Source organism: Cyrtonyx montezumae, unplaced genomic scaffold (assembly GCF_038088225.1).
Source record: "Cyrtonyx montezumae isolate F1298 unplaced genomic scaffold, pur_monq_1.0 scaffold_1, whole genome shotgun sequence".
NCBI lineage: Eukaryota > Metazoa > Chordata > Aves > Galliformes > Odontophoridae > Cyrtonyx > Cyrtonyx montezumae.
The window spans coordinates 28,071,432-28,084,186 of NW_027071825.1; the positions used below are offsets into that span (position 1 = coordinate 28,071,432).

General features: G+C 38.3%; 1 protein-coding gene across 1 annotated transcript in view; it reads right to left on the reverse strand.

Annotated features, from left to right (window-relative positions):
• The window catches only part of HMCN1 (hemicentin 1), a 185,926-nt gene that overhangs the window by 65,286 nt on the left and 107,885 nt on the right, over positions 1–12,755 (reverse strand). The window contains exons 39-46 of the mRNA XM_065745659.1: positions 10,609–10,760; positions 9,733–9,856; positions 7,253–7,428; positions 6,864–6,960; positions 3,681–3,803; positions 2,059–2,220; positions 1,154–1,435; positions 245–412 (exon numbers count right to left, since the gene is read on the reverse strand). Coding sequence (XP_065601731.1) covers positions 245–412; positions 1,154–1,435; positions 2,059–2,220; positions 3,681–3,803; positions 6,864–6,960; positions 7,253–7,428; positions 9,733–9,856; positions 10,609–10,760 — 1,284 coding nt within the window. The remainder of the gene's footprint in view (positions 1–244; positions 413–1,153; positions 1,436–2,058; positions 2,221–3,680; positions 3,804–6,863; positions 6,961–7,252; positions 7,429–9,732; positions 9,857–10,608; positions 10,761–12,755) is intronic.

The window sequence follows — 12,755 nt, forward strand, 5'->3', positions numbered from 1 at the left end:
TAAGAGCTATAAATATGGTTTAATTCCATGCCACAGACCAAACAGTTACCACACTTTCAACTCACACCTGTAACATTTGGTAAGGACTTTCCTAGTTTATATAAGCTGTTTATCAGGCACTTCAGTAATTTGGATTACTAAGTTAAACTTTCTTGTGTGTGGAATGCTTACACTACCTTCTGTAGTAAGGCTTCACCTTAGTCCCTTTTCAAAAAATAACTGCAGCTTTAAATGTTCACTGTACCTGAGAGGATTCGCACTGAGGCATTTGAAGTGACAGGCCATCCATTCTTGAGCCATGTTACCGAAGGCAGGGGAATTCCTGAAGCTTCACAAACCAGAGAGATGGGATTCTTCTCCACAACGCTGAGGTTCTCAGGCAACTGCAGGCCACCAGCAATACTCGGAGGAACTATGAAATAAGAGGAAAGAAATGTCACACAGTAAACAAATGAAAGGATTGATTTTCAAATATTCTGTCAATCTAGTAAAGATAAGCTTGGCAAGGAAGGAGCTACAAAACTGAGACATCTCTTGTACTGGGAAGTATTTTTTCAGTGCAACCATGCGGGAAAAAATAAAATTTAATTCTATGAGTACTACTACCTCCATTCAATGGAATACGATCCCTAGAAAATAACAGTTTATAGTTGTTCTATTATACATTAATTACAATTTCCAATATTGAATGAAACACTAGGGAAAATATTAAAACTGACAATTACATGCTTTTGTTAATGGAAAGAACAATTCCTCTACTAAAATAACTACTCCAATTTTATTTTTAGGTTTTCTTTGCTAGGAGTAAAAGTAATTCCACTTTGGAAACTGTTCTGCAGATCACTCTTTAAAACAAATGAAACTGGACTTATCAAGAAATAATGTTACACAAAACTATATCATATCCTAATTTTCTATTCCTAGGAGATGGGGGGATGCATTGGTATTAACAGGGACAGAGATGAGATTTTAAAATGTTTGGGAACAACAAAATTGGATATGAATTTTTGTAATACATCTGCAGATGAAAGTGCAATATATATAAATATAGTTGCTATGTTTAAATACACATGTATTCATTGGATATCCTCAGGTAGACTTAAAAGGCCTGCTTTGTTTCTGTTACATCTGCCCCATTTTTTCACACACTCACCGTGAACGTTTAAATCATATTTTCTGTCAGACAGCCCTGCTACATTGGCAGCAACACAGACATAACGCCCTGTGTCTGACACCTGGATATTTCTCAGTTGAAGAAAGCGCCCATCATGAAGTATTGCTACGTCCCTTCCACTGACCACTGGACGGCCATCCTTCATCCATGTTACTGCTGGCACTGGAATACCCCGAACCTTGCACTCTAGAGAAATTTCACTTCCCTGGGCAACAACAAGTTCTGATGAGTGGCTACCACTGTCCAGTATGGTTGGGCGAGCTACAAAAGTTAAAAAAAAAACAACACACTTCAGAGTCTTCACCTGTTTCTGAACAGAAGTTTGACAGATCAATGTTTTGGCTGAAACAGTTATTGTGGGTCACTGCTGGCAACACAATCAAGAACACACTGCAAACAGGACTGAGAAAATACAACCAACCTTCCCTTTCCCCACCCCACAAAGAAAAAATGTTTTTAAAAATGTAACTTACAGCCAATTTTAAAATACAATCAAAATAGCAAAGACTATTAAAAATTCTGTCAACCCTTAGAGATTTTTGGAGATCTTTTTCATGGGATTTAAAAGGTTTAAAAATACCTCACCTTTAATCCCAAACAAAATACTGAATTAACAGTAAAACTGGAAAATCTAAGTTCAACTAGTTGTCATCACTACTACATTTCAATGACAGGAAACACTGCACTACCTACTGCTACATCCTGTAGTCACCTGTGGTCAGATGCCTTTTCAAGAGATGCAGTTTCTTGGTCAAACTCTAAGTACAAACTGACAAAATGATAATTACAAATCTTAGCTCTGAGTACCCTGGAATTGCAGTTTAACCTCACTGTACACTTGCATAACATGCTCATTCTGAACATAACACTTCATGGTAACTTACTGTATACTTGCAAGCTGTATTCTTTCTTTGCACTTCCAGCTACATTTGAAGCAATACAAACGTAAGACGCAGCATCAGACATTTCAGCAATTGAAATCTGCAGCTGCCTGCCTCCAGATAATATCCGTACCCTTCCTGACTGGTCAGCCACAAGTGGTGAGCCTGAAAGAGACATTCTTTCAGATAAAAATGCAGAGAATAGTAATGAGCTTGCTCAGGTGGCATGAACTCCAATGGCTTATTTAAAAGTCACTGAGCAGCATAGTTTCCATTTTAGAATTCCTAGACATCAAGGACTTCTAAGGACTTTTCATATTAATTGCTGACTTAACATTAAGCAATTTTAGCTAAAGCACAGTGATTCTCATAGTGCTCACATACATCCAAAATGTCTTGGACATTACCACAAATTCATTATTTTCAATAAAACCTGACTTCCTGTACATACCTTGTATGATCATCTCAGTCAGGCCAGTCATTATAATACACTTTAGATATGTGATGCATATCTGGACATACAGTCTGCATACCTGGCCATCTGCATACCACATGACATGTGGCATGTGAGCGTATACTTCTGCCCAGGAAATGCTGAGCAGAACTGGAATGCTCACAACTCAACAAAATTATGAGACCTGTTCTGAGTAGACTTTTCAATCTTCGAGAACTCAGACTTGGCAAACTATCTTTATTAACTGCAGGGAAATTTCTGTGACAGATGCATCTCCCACTGATAACTCTTAAGAGCTGAATTTTCATTTCCTACCATTTCCCTAAGAAAATGTTTCACCATTTCAGAAGTGATGAAAAATCTGACTCCTGAGTAACATCCAAAATTATACTACATTCTAGACTTTCAGACAGGTTCAGATTTGCTTTCAACCATTTAAATGTACATCCTTCAGCACTGCAGTACATTGTTCAAACACCTCATAGCATGCTTTATTAGCAGCCAAGAGGCAGGGTGAGACAAGGTGTAGAAGAGACTGACAGATCTCATTTTCTTTGAAAAATTTCTGCAGGAGAAAATGAAATCTGCTCACTCTATAAGCTGCAATTAATAAGGGTGGACACAAACAACTCTGAACTATGCTTTCAGACAGATAGGCAAAGTTGGTTAATAACAAAACAACTACCACGCTGGAAGAATTATCTTTCACCACATGGCAGTGCACTGTGTCTGCAAATTTCAAAAGACATTTTGAAGATATGTTTAAATGGCACAGAAGATCACAAACCCAGCTCTACCCCACAGTACTGCACTGTGATGCACAGCCAGGACTGCTTGGATCCACGAGACTTGATGCTCTCCCATTGCATTGTATAATACCTGAGTAAACAGAGAGACACTACATGCTTCATTAATGTGTATGAACTGTCCAGTTTTAAGTCAGATAAGACATCTCTGCACTGTTCCCCACTTGCACAACTGTAGGAATAACGACACCTAAGCCAAGCAGAGTTGATTAGAGAGAACGGCATAATCTACTGCTGTAGTTTTTTACTCAAAATCAGAACACACCATCTAAAATATTTACAGAAAAAAAGAAGAACTAGCAAATCAGAATTATCATGATATTTAAAAAAAAAACAACAACAAAAAACAACAGATGGTAACTCACCACTCTTTTTCCAGGTAAGACTAGGTGGTGGGATGCCACTAGACTCACATATTAAGCTAATCAGGCTCCCTTCAATTACAGACAGCTGAGAGATGTCATCTGAACCATAAATACTTGGTGGAACTGAAAAGGAATACCAAATATCATTTGAAGCAGAATGGTATAATTCAACAGTATAACTAAACTGATCTTCATGCAAATCTGTCCCATTATGCTCTGAAGGAATTACAAGGATTGGTTTCTCCTACTGGCAGTGCAAACCAGACCCTGGGAAGGGAATAATATATTTAAGAATAACTGCATCAGTCATTCCTGCCCAAGCTCCAGTGTGGGAACAGGATCTATTTCTACTTAAGTAACTTCTAACATTCAGACATAGTTTTTCCCCTCACAATTCTCCCGCAGTAACATGCTGGTCGCCATAATCAACATGAAGGGCCCTATCCCTTCAGATACCCCACTACAGCAGAGTGCCAGATTTGTTAACTACTCCATGACTGTAGGCCAACTGCAGACAAAATTGACCACTGTTTTCAAGGTGATTCTTGGAGCCTTAAAGAACTTTGGATCTATCAGTAGGTAAGCGATAATCGCCTCCCTGAAATGGGAAAATGTTTTACTTTAGATGAAAGTAGTGTAGGTAATGCTTGAAAAGAGACTTAAAGTAGATGAGAATGCAGGCTAAAAATGGAGTTAGTAACTTATCCAGCACATTTAAAATGCACGTGATAACAGGCAGCTTCTCCATTTGACACTTCTGACTTGTTTAGCAGCAAACAGATGTACTGGTTTCAGAATGACTGGCAGCAAGGAACTTTCTTGGGCTGTACTGGCTTCAGTCTTTTATCCGTCCTGCTTCAAGTCCTGCCATTCTCTGAGGAGGCAGAGCTTACATTTCTTAGAATCATAGAATCCTCAGAATTGGAAGGAACCTTTAAAGGTCATCTAGTCCAACTCCCCTGCAATAAACAGGGACATCCACAGCTAGATCAGGTGCTCAGAGTCTGGTCCTAACTGGCCTTCAAAGTCTCCAGGCTCTGAGAATCCACCACCTCTCTGAACAACCTGTGCCAGTACCTCACGATCCTTACTGAAAAAGACTTTTTCCTTATATCCAACCTAAATCTTCTCTCTTTTAGTTTTAAACCATTTCCCCTTGTTTTTTCACCACAGCCCTTGCTAAAGATTCTGTCCCCTTCTTTCTTGTAGTTCCCCCTCAGATACTGAAATTTAACACATCGGTTTTTATTCTAGTTTCTGGAACCAGACTTAGCTTTCAGGATCTCACCAGTCCTCAGATAGATACATTTCTTTGATTTAAAACTGAAAACTGTGTTGGGTAAGATTTCTAGTCTCTGAGTGTAAACAGACTATGATTCTAAACAGTTACCCACAGACAATTTTCACGGGCAACTTTTGCTTTCTGTTTAGTCAATCAAAGCTGTTAATAAACAAATAATTACACCTCTCCAAACCCTACTGAAATAGTCTCACTGCACAAAGGAACAATCCTTATTCCTCCTGCACCAACAGTCCTTTGCAACAGCGCAAATCTTAGCAATCTGGGGAAGGAAGAGATCAAAGATGATGATGACATGCACAGTAAAGGGACATATATGCTGTCATTCAACAAGACCTGGACAGACTGAAGAGCTGGACCAAAAGGAACCTGATGAGGTTCAGCAAGAGCAAGTGTAGGGTCCTACACTCAGAGAGGAATAACTGCATGTATCAGTACAGGTTAGGGGCTGACCTGCTTGAAGTAACCTCTGCAGAGAAGGACCTGGGTGTTCTGGTGGACAACAGGTTGGCCATGAGCCAGTAGCAGTCCTTTGGGGCCAATTAGCCCAATGCTGTCATGCAGTGCATTGAGAAGAACACAGCCAGCAGGTCGAGGGAGTTGATCCTCCTCCTCTGCTCCATTTTAATGAGGCCACATTTGAACTACTGTGTCCAGTTCTGGGCTCCCCAGTTCAAGAAAGACAGGGATCTCCTAGAAGGAGTCCAGTAGAGGACCACAAAGATGATTAAGGATCTGGTGAGACTCCTGTATGAGGAAAGGCTGAGAGACCTGAGACTCTTCAGTCTGGAGAAGAGAAGGCTGCAAGGGGTTCTCATTACTGTTTATAATAACCCAAAGTGCAAGAGTCAAGTCAACGGGGCAGACTTTTTTCAGAGGAAAGCAACAGTAGAACAAAGGACAACGAGCAGGAACTGTAACACGAGGAATTCTATATTAATGCAGGGAAGAACTTATTCACTGTCAGAGTGACAGAGCACTGGAAAAGGCTTCCCAGAGAGGGTGGTGGTCTGTTTCTATGGAGATATTCAAGAACTGTCTGGGCATCTACCTGTGCGGCCTGCAGTAGGGAAACTGCTTTAGCAGGTTGGACTAGATGATCTCTAGAGGTCCCTTCCAACCCCTACAATTCTGCAGTTCTGTATGCTAAATGTGGAAATATGTCATGGTCTCACACGGTACAGAAATATCCATTCCCAAATTTAAACATCAATGTTTCTTTTAAATAAACAATGACATTATTCTATACTAAACATTTTTGTTCAGTCAATACAAACCCTCTCATCTAATTGTAGTTTTGTGAATTCAAACCAGGAAATTAAAAAAGGTGCATTTAAATTGGTACATAGGGAGAAAGTAAGGGTGTGGGAAAAGCTACCCAAAAATCAGTGGCTCAAAGAAACATTGTATGCCATACTTATCATCTAGATATAGAAACATTTTACTAATGCTATTACTATGATTTAGTGCTGGTAACTTTGTAGAGCATACAGAGCTAGGAAAAAGAGCTTTTTGTTTCCATCTTAATATTCATGCTTTGGCACTTTAAAAAATTTAAAGGCTGGTACATTACTCTAAATGGCATTAATGTGCACAAATAGGAGCTGGACACAAAACCAATTATTTACAGCTCTAAACCGTCATGCATAGAAACCCACCCGGAAAAAAAGCCTACAAAGTAGCTGGCATTAATTTAGAAAAATCAAAGTAATTTGGAGAATGTGTATACCTTCTTGAAACTGTTGAACTAAAGAAAACATGAAAAAGTCACCCTGCTTGAACCTCAGCATGAGTTTATGAACCACAGAGGATTTCAGTGTCTCACATCATAACTTCGTTCTAAACTCTGTTCCCACTCCTAAAACAAGCTTAACAAATCTTACCCAATATATTGACATTATAGTTCTTTTTAGTTTTTCCAGCAACATTTGTTGCTTCACAAGTGTAACGGCCAGTGTCTTGTACTTGAGCTCCTTCAATCTAGAAAGAAAATGGAAAACCTGGAATTTTTCTTATCTTGTTATATAAGAAGGTTACATGTTGAAGCAACTCAGGTTTTAATTTTTATGCTTACATCTGTCTCTATAGTATTAGTAACAGCACAACTCTTGCAAAATCTGTAAATAAACATTTAGGTGTCTGTGGTATCTAGTCCTCATACACTACCCTGTTGCCCCATTAGGGCTAATGCTATCTTTAAGGCACATCTAGCACCCTCCTGACAGGTATGCTCCCCAGGAGGTTCCTGATGCAGCCTGTATGCCCAACTTACCTTCAGCACACTTCCATCTTCAGAGATGCTAAGACCTGGTTTCTTCAGCAAGGGTCGTCCATCTTTGAGCCACATCAGCATGGGCAGGGGAACAGCACTGCTCTGGCAGAGCAGCTCCACTGCCTGGTTGATGAGCACAGAGACATTTTGTTCCTCTCCCATGATGTTTGGAGGAACTATAGCAATAAATCAGAACAAGAGGCCTTTAGGTATTGCAGTCTTCCCATAGTAAGACATACCATAGAGTTAAAAAGTCTTCATTAAACAACAAAAATACGGCAGTTACTACCTTTTTAACATCCAACTTAGGTCTCCTATAGATCTCAATAAGCACTAGAATCATTTTGCTATCTACAGAGTATCTTCCACATAAGATATATACTAGTAGAAAATCAGCCACAGAGAACTTGCATAGATAAGCCGTGGCCAGAAGAAAAAACTTGAAATAATTAGTAGGGAAATTCTCCACTCTATAAAGACTCCCTTCTAAAAGGATAAAGAGCTAATGAGTGCCAAGATTCACAAGATAATAACCACACTCAGCCTAAAACGTCATAAACTGTTCCAGACTGTGCCAGCATGGGTACTAGGCTTTAAAGAGAACTGAGTCACCAAATAACTTATCAGACTCCTTGATAGCCCTTATCACTTGGGAGTCTTGAGAGGCTGGAATGTAAGACAAAGAGCAAACTGCATCTAAGGATAAACAGGAGGTTCTTTTGTATGTGCTGTTAGTCCTATCAATTAAGAAACCTTTCATCCTTTATCACTTTTGTTTGGGAGAAGTTAGTGCCAACAACTGTTAGAGGAACATACTGTTTTTAAGTGGATGGTATATAAGATGCATGTTGAACACAAAGTTTATTCTGATGTTACAAGAAACTGAGAGCTTTCAAGCTCCACTGAGCGCTGACACAAGATGGCCCTTCAAAAGCTCAGTAACAGTAAAATTACAACAGTAATTACAACCTATAACCAACTCTTATCATTTCTTTTAGCTAAAAGGGACAGAGGTTCTGAAACCAAAGGAACAGCAAGTAGATCCATGCCACTTTAGCACTATGTATACAAACACAGTTGTCTTCAAACTCCAAAAGGTATCTTGATGTTCCTTGCTGTAGATATAAAATGTTACATCCCAATGTAAACTTGAGTTTGCCATGCCAGAATCCTGACTTTCTTGACTGTCTCTTGCAGATGCAAAAAGTAGCCATGACTCAAGACACAAGTGAGTATCCTGATCACAGTCCCTTTACAGGATTAATCTGAAAGTCAAACATGAAAGCAAATAAACTAACCAGCTATTAGCCTAAGAGAACATGCAATCTTCTAACTTGTAAGATTTCCAGCGTTCTGCTTACAGTTGCCATTGTTGCTCCCCCAGGAGCGCACGGCTTTGCTCAGGTGGCCACGTGGCCACCAACGGTGCAGTTTTTTCCTCACTCTTTCCCTTCTTTTTTTTCTCTTGTGTCCCTGTCACAGATAACACCGTGATGGCCATACAGCTAGAGATTGGCAGACTAAAAACAGTTTTCTCCTAGCAGATCTGAAAGTAAAAACAAAACCACAAGGGTTCTTTAATTCCAAAACCTTCGGTACTGTAAGATTTCTAAAATGGCAGATCACTGTTCATCCTCATTTCACTGGTGTACAAGACATTCAACTGTCCAGGGAAATTTTTAACTTGCTACAGCTAAACTCCATGGCTTTCCACCTGGCAGCACATTATTCTCTTTTGATATCAGTACATCACTAGTGATTGTTAAGAACAAAATATAAAAAAGCATCTTATGCAAGCTGCAAAAAAACAAAGATGATGAACAAGTTACAGGAAATGGGGAGGATGGATGAATTTAAATGAGTTCAGTCAAAAAGCATACAGAATTAACTGATTGACTCAATTTGAAAAACTGGCAAAGCACAACAGCTAAAATGATATCCTGCTTCTCAAAAGAGACAAAGTTGTCCTGTTGGGTTCAATACAGTGTCATTATTATCACTAAAAAAGTCACCACAATTTTAGTGCAAGGGCCTGAAAGTAGAAAAATAAATTTGAGAACTATGTGGAAAATTCCCATTAACTCATTAATAGGTTCAATAAAGACCACTGAGGTATCGCTCCCATAACTGCTTTTGTATAAGTGATCTATGTGTAACTCAAGCAAAGACAAATATGTGTTTTCTCCTGTCATTTATAAATGAGCTTTTGTGTACACAACTCACACATTTATTGTTATAGATACATTTCTTCAAGGACACAGAATATACGTACTTTAATACATCTCTTGTGTCTGTGTGTATATATATTTATTTATCATCTTTATTTTTTTACTTAACATATATGTACACACACACCTCCTGATCTATTTGACTTTTGTTATGGGTTGGAACAACTTTTCTTCGATGTTACTATATGTTTGGACCACTAAAGCTCCATGAACAGTTTTCCTTCATTCAAAAAAATTGTCAGAAAATCTCACCATAAACTCTGAGATCTATATCTCTTTGGCTCTCTCCTGCAGCATTCACTGCAACACAAGTATATTTTCCTGTGTCACTTATCTGAGCACTAGTCAACACCAGGACTCGGCCCCTAGACAGAAGCTGGAAAAGAAACACAACATATTCAGTATACATGCCTAAATGTAAAGCAAAAACATAAGAATGATTAGGTTTTATTTAAAAACAAAACACTTGTTTTTCCACTGCTTTCCACCATCTATATCTTACCTTCACTCTTTCCTTCACTCCACTGTTCTTTTTCATCAAGACTTGCAAAAGTGAAAGTCTGGCTTTAAGTAAATTGTAAGAAACACTTGAACTTAGAAGTCTTTGCAAGGTATGGACATTCCTCTCTCTGTACTAGTTTCAAACATTGTCATGTTTTCTGTCTGTGCCCAAAGTAATCCACATACTTATAAATTTTACCTTTCACGTTTCAGATCATAAAAATAGCTTTCAAAAGCAACAATGCTCTGTTATTTTAATCCAGAACCATCTTCTTACAGCAGGGACTTGTCTCTCTCCAAGTTGTTATTTTTTTCTAATGAGATATTATGCAATCTTAAACTCAAAGGATTTCTTCAGTGTAGAAAGGCTGTGCAGTTTTGTCTTCTTGCCAACTTGCTGATAGAAACTTTTACTCAGTATGACATCAGTTAAAAGGACCACCTTGTTTCAATATATCCATAATGAGCATGCTTTGCACAGTAATTATGGTAAACTTGTGACAACATCCCAGAGCAAAAAGCCTTATACTTTCATACCAAAACCACCAACTTTTTCTGTTTCATTAAACTGCACAGGCTTTAAAGGCTCAAAGCAGGAACACAGATGGCAGGATTTGAACCCAATACCTGGAGTCCGTCACTAAAGCTGGAGACAGGACTGCCATCTTTTAGCCATGTCAGGATGGGTGCAGGGATGCCTCTTGCTTCACACTCCAGTCTCACTAGGTTATTGACTACCGCTGTCACCACCTCACTGCTGTCAGAGATTGATGGTGGGACTGAAAAAAAGAAAATAAATGTGAAGCAGCTATAAATCAAAATGAAATTAAATGGGATGTTTACTTCTAGAAATTGCTTCACTTCCTGCAGGGCACTATGCTGTTTGAAAGATTTCTAATGTTAGCACTGCTGCCATTTGTTTGCCCTGTGCCAAATGCTGCTCTTACTTACATAAGCAGATGGATAAATTCAGTGCAATGACTATGAACAAGATAAGCAGGATCAGACCTGCAGCCCAGAGAACAGCTGTGACACCCAGGAACCAGAACATAAAACCTGAAAATATTTCCTCAGACTTTTATAACATTCTGATTAGACTTCGTAAAAGGCATTAACAGTGGTGGAGATTAAAGAGAAGAGTTTATATGATAAACTGAATAAACCAAATCCATACGTAGAGTAACAAATCAGTCTTGCAGAACATGCACTTAGCTGTTCAATCTGTACCATATCTGCCTGTGTGATGACAAAAATAATCTTGACAGAACATATCAAAACAATTATTTTAAGTGTAAGGCCTAGTATATTTAGTAGTGCTATGTTGAAAAGGGAAACAGGAACATACCTGAGAATTCCAGTAATTTCTTTTGTTATTTCTCTACTTCTTCATGAGCAAAGAAGTGTGAGCATAACACTGACACACATTTATGGGGAAAAAAAAACTGCCTTGGAATCAAACAGTTGTTTTCCACAGACAGTCAATATTCACATTTTAAGTGTTAAAAAAGAGAGATGTTTCATTTATGAGGAAAATCAAAACAATGTAAGTTGCTTCTACCACTTAAAACTTGGTCATATACCTGTACTTTCACTATCAATCACAAAAGCTTAATAATCGAAGTCACTCCTAGAAAAAGATGAGAACACTGCATTCAACTCATACATATCCCACCTGAGAAAATAATGTTTTGCATTTTTAAATGGAATTAAGATACGTTAATAAATTCATTCTAACTGCATGCAACTCAGACTACTTGTCCTAAGACAAATTTCATTAATAGTAGAAATCCAAGGAAACATGCAAGTGTGATTTTATAATCTTTTTTCTATGTACATGCGCTTTCTCCATTTCATTTCAACAGCATCCATTTTTCTTAAATGTCTGAAAAGTTTCAAGTGGTGAGAAAGAAGCACAAAAATCTTACTACAGTGAAATCTTATGAATATACTAAGCTGGAATTCAACCTGCTTCCTTCAGGCTGGACACTATTAACAACAGAAGCTGTTGAATACAACCGACAGTCAACCAAGAGATGCTCATTCACAGTGCCAGCTGCCATACAAAAATGTAGAGCATGCTCTCAGGAAATTCAGTGTAACTTTCTGTATGGGAGTTCAGAATCTGTTTTTCCTTCAGTAGTCATTCTTGCTTTCATTATTAACAAAAAAACAAAAAAAGAGACAAAAAAACCCTTTGTCTTCCCAAACTCAAACTGTAGTTTATTTAAACTAGATGATAACCTTGTTTCTGGTAAATCCAAAAAGCACTCCCTTTATGTTTTGCACCACACGAGTTGAACTAAGAAGGTTCATGGATAGGTGTTTCAGCTTCCTTTGATGCAATTAGTACTGGCTGCAAATGTATATACTTTTTCTCTGGAAAGGGAAGCAATTTTATTTGTCTAGTGTTTGCAATTAAGTGAGAGAGTATTAATTCCCTGGAAAACTTTGTAAATTTCTGCTGAAATTCTTCTACCTATAAGAGGATAAACGTATGCTTAGGAGTTATTTCTCAGTTTAAATAGAATAATGACCTTGGCTCTAAATATTTCCTGGGAATTCATCACTGGGTGAGGTTAATTGCCCTTGACCATGCCTTGAGCCCTTATTTTCTCCCATGATAGTCATTAATCTAATGGAAATGTATGGCCCAACTCATTAATTGTTAATTAACATTATTAGGAACTACATACTAAGCATGCATATCAGCCTGGGACACTGCCAAATTTGGGCTGCAGTTTTGCATTTAAGACTTGTGCTGAAATCCACTTATA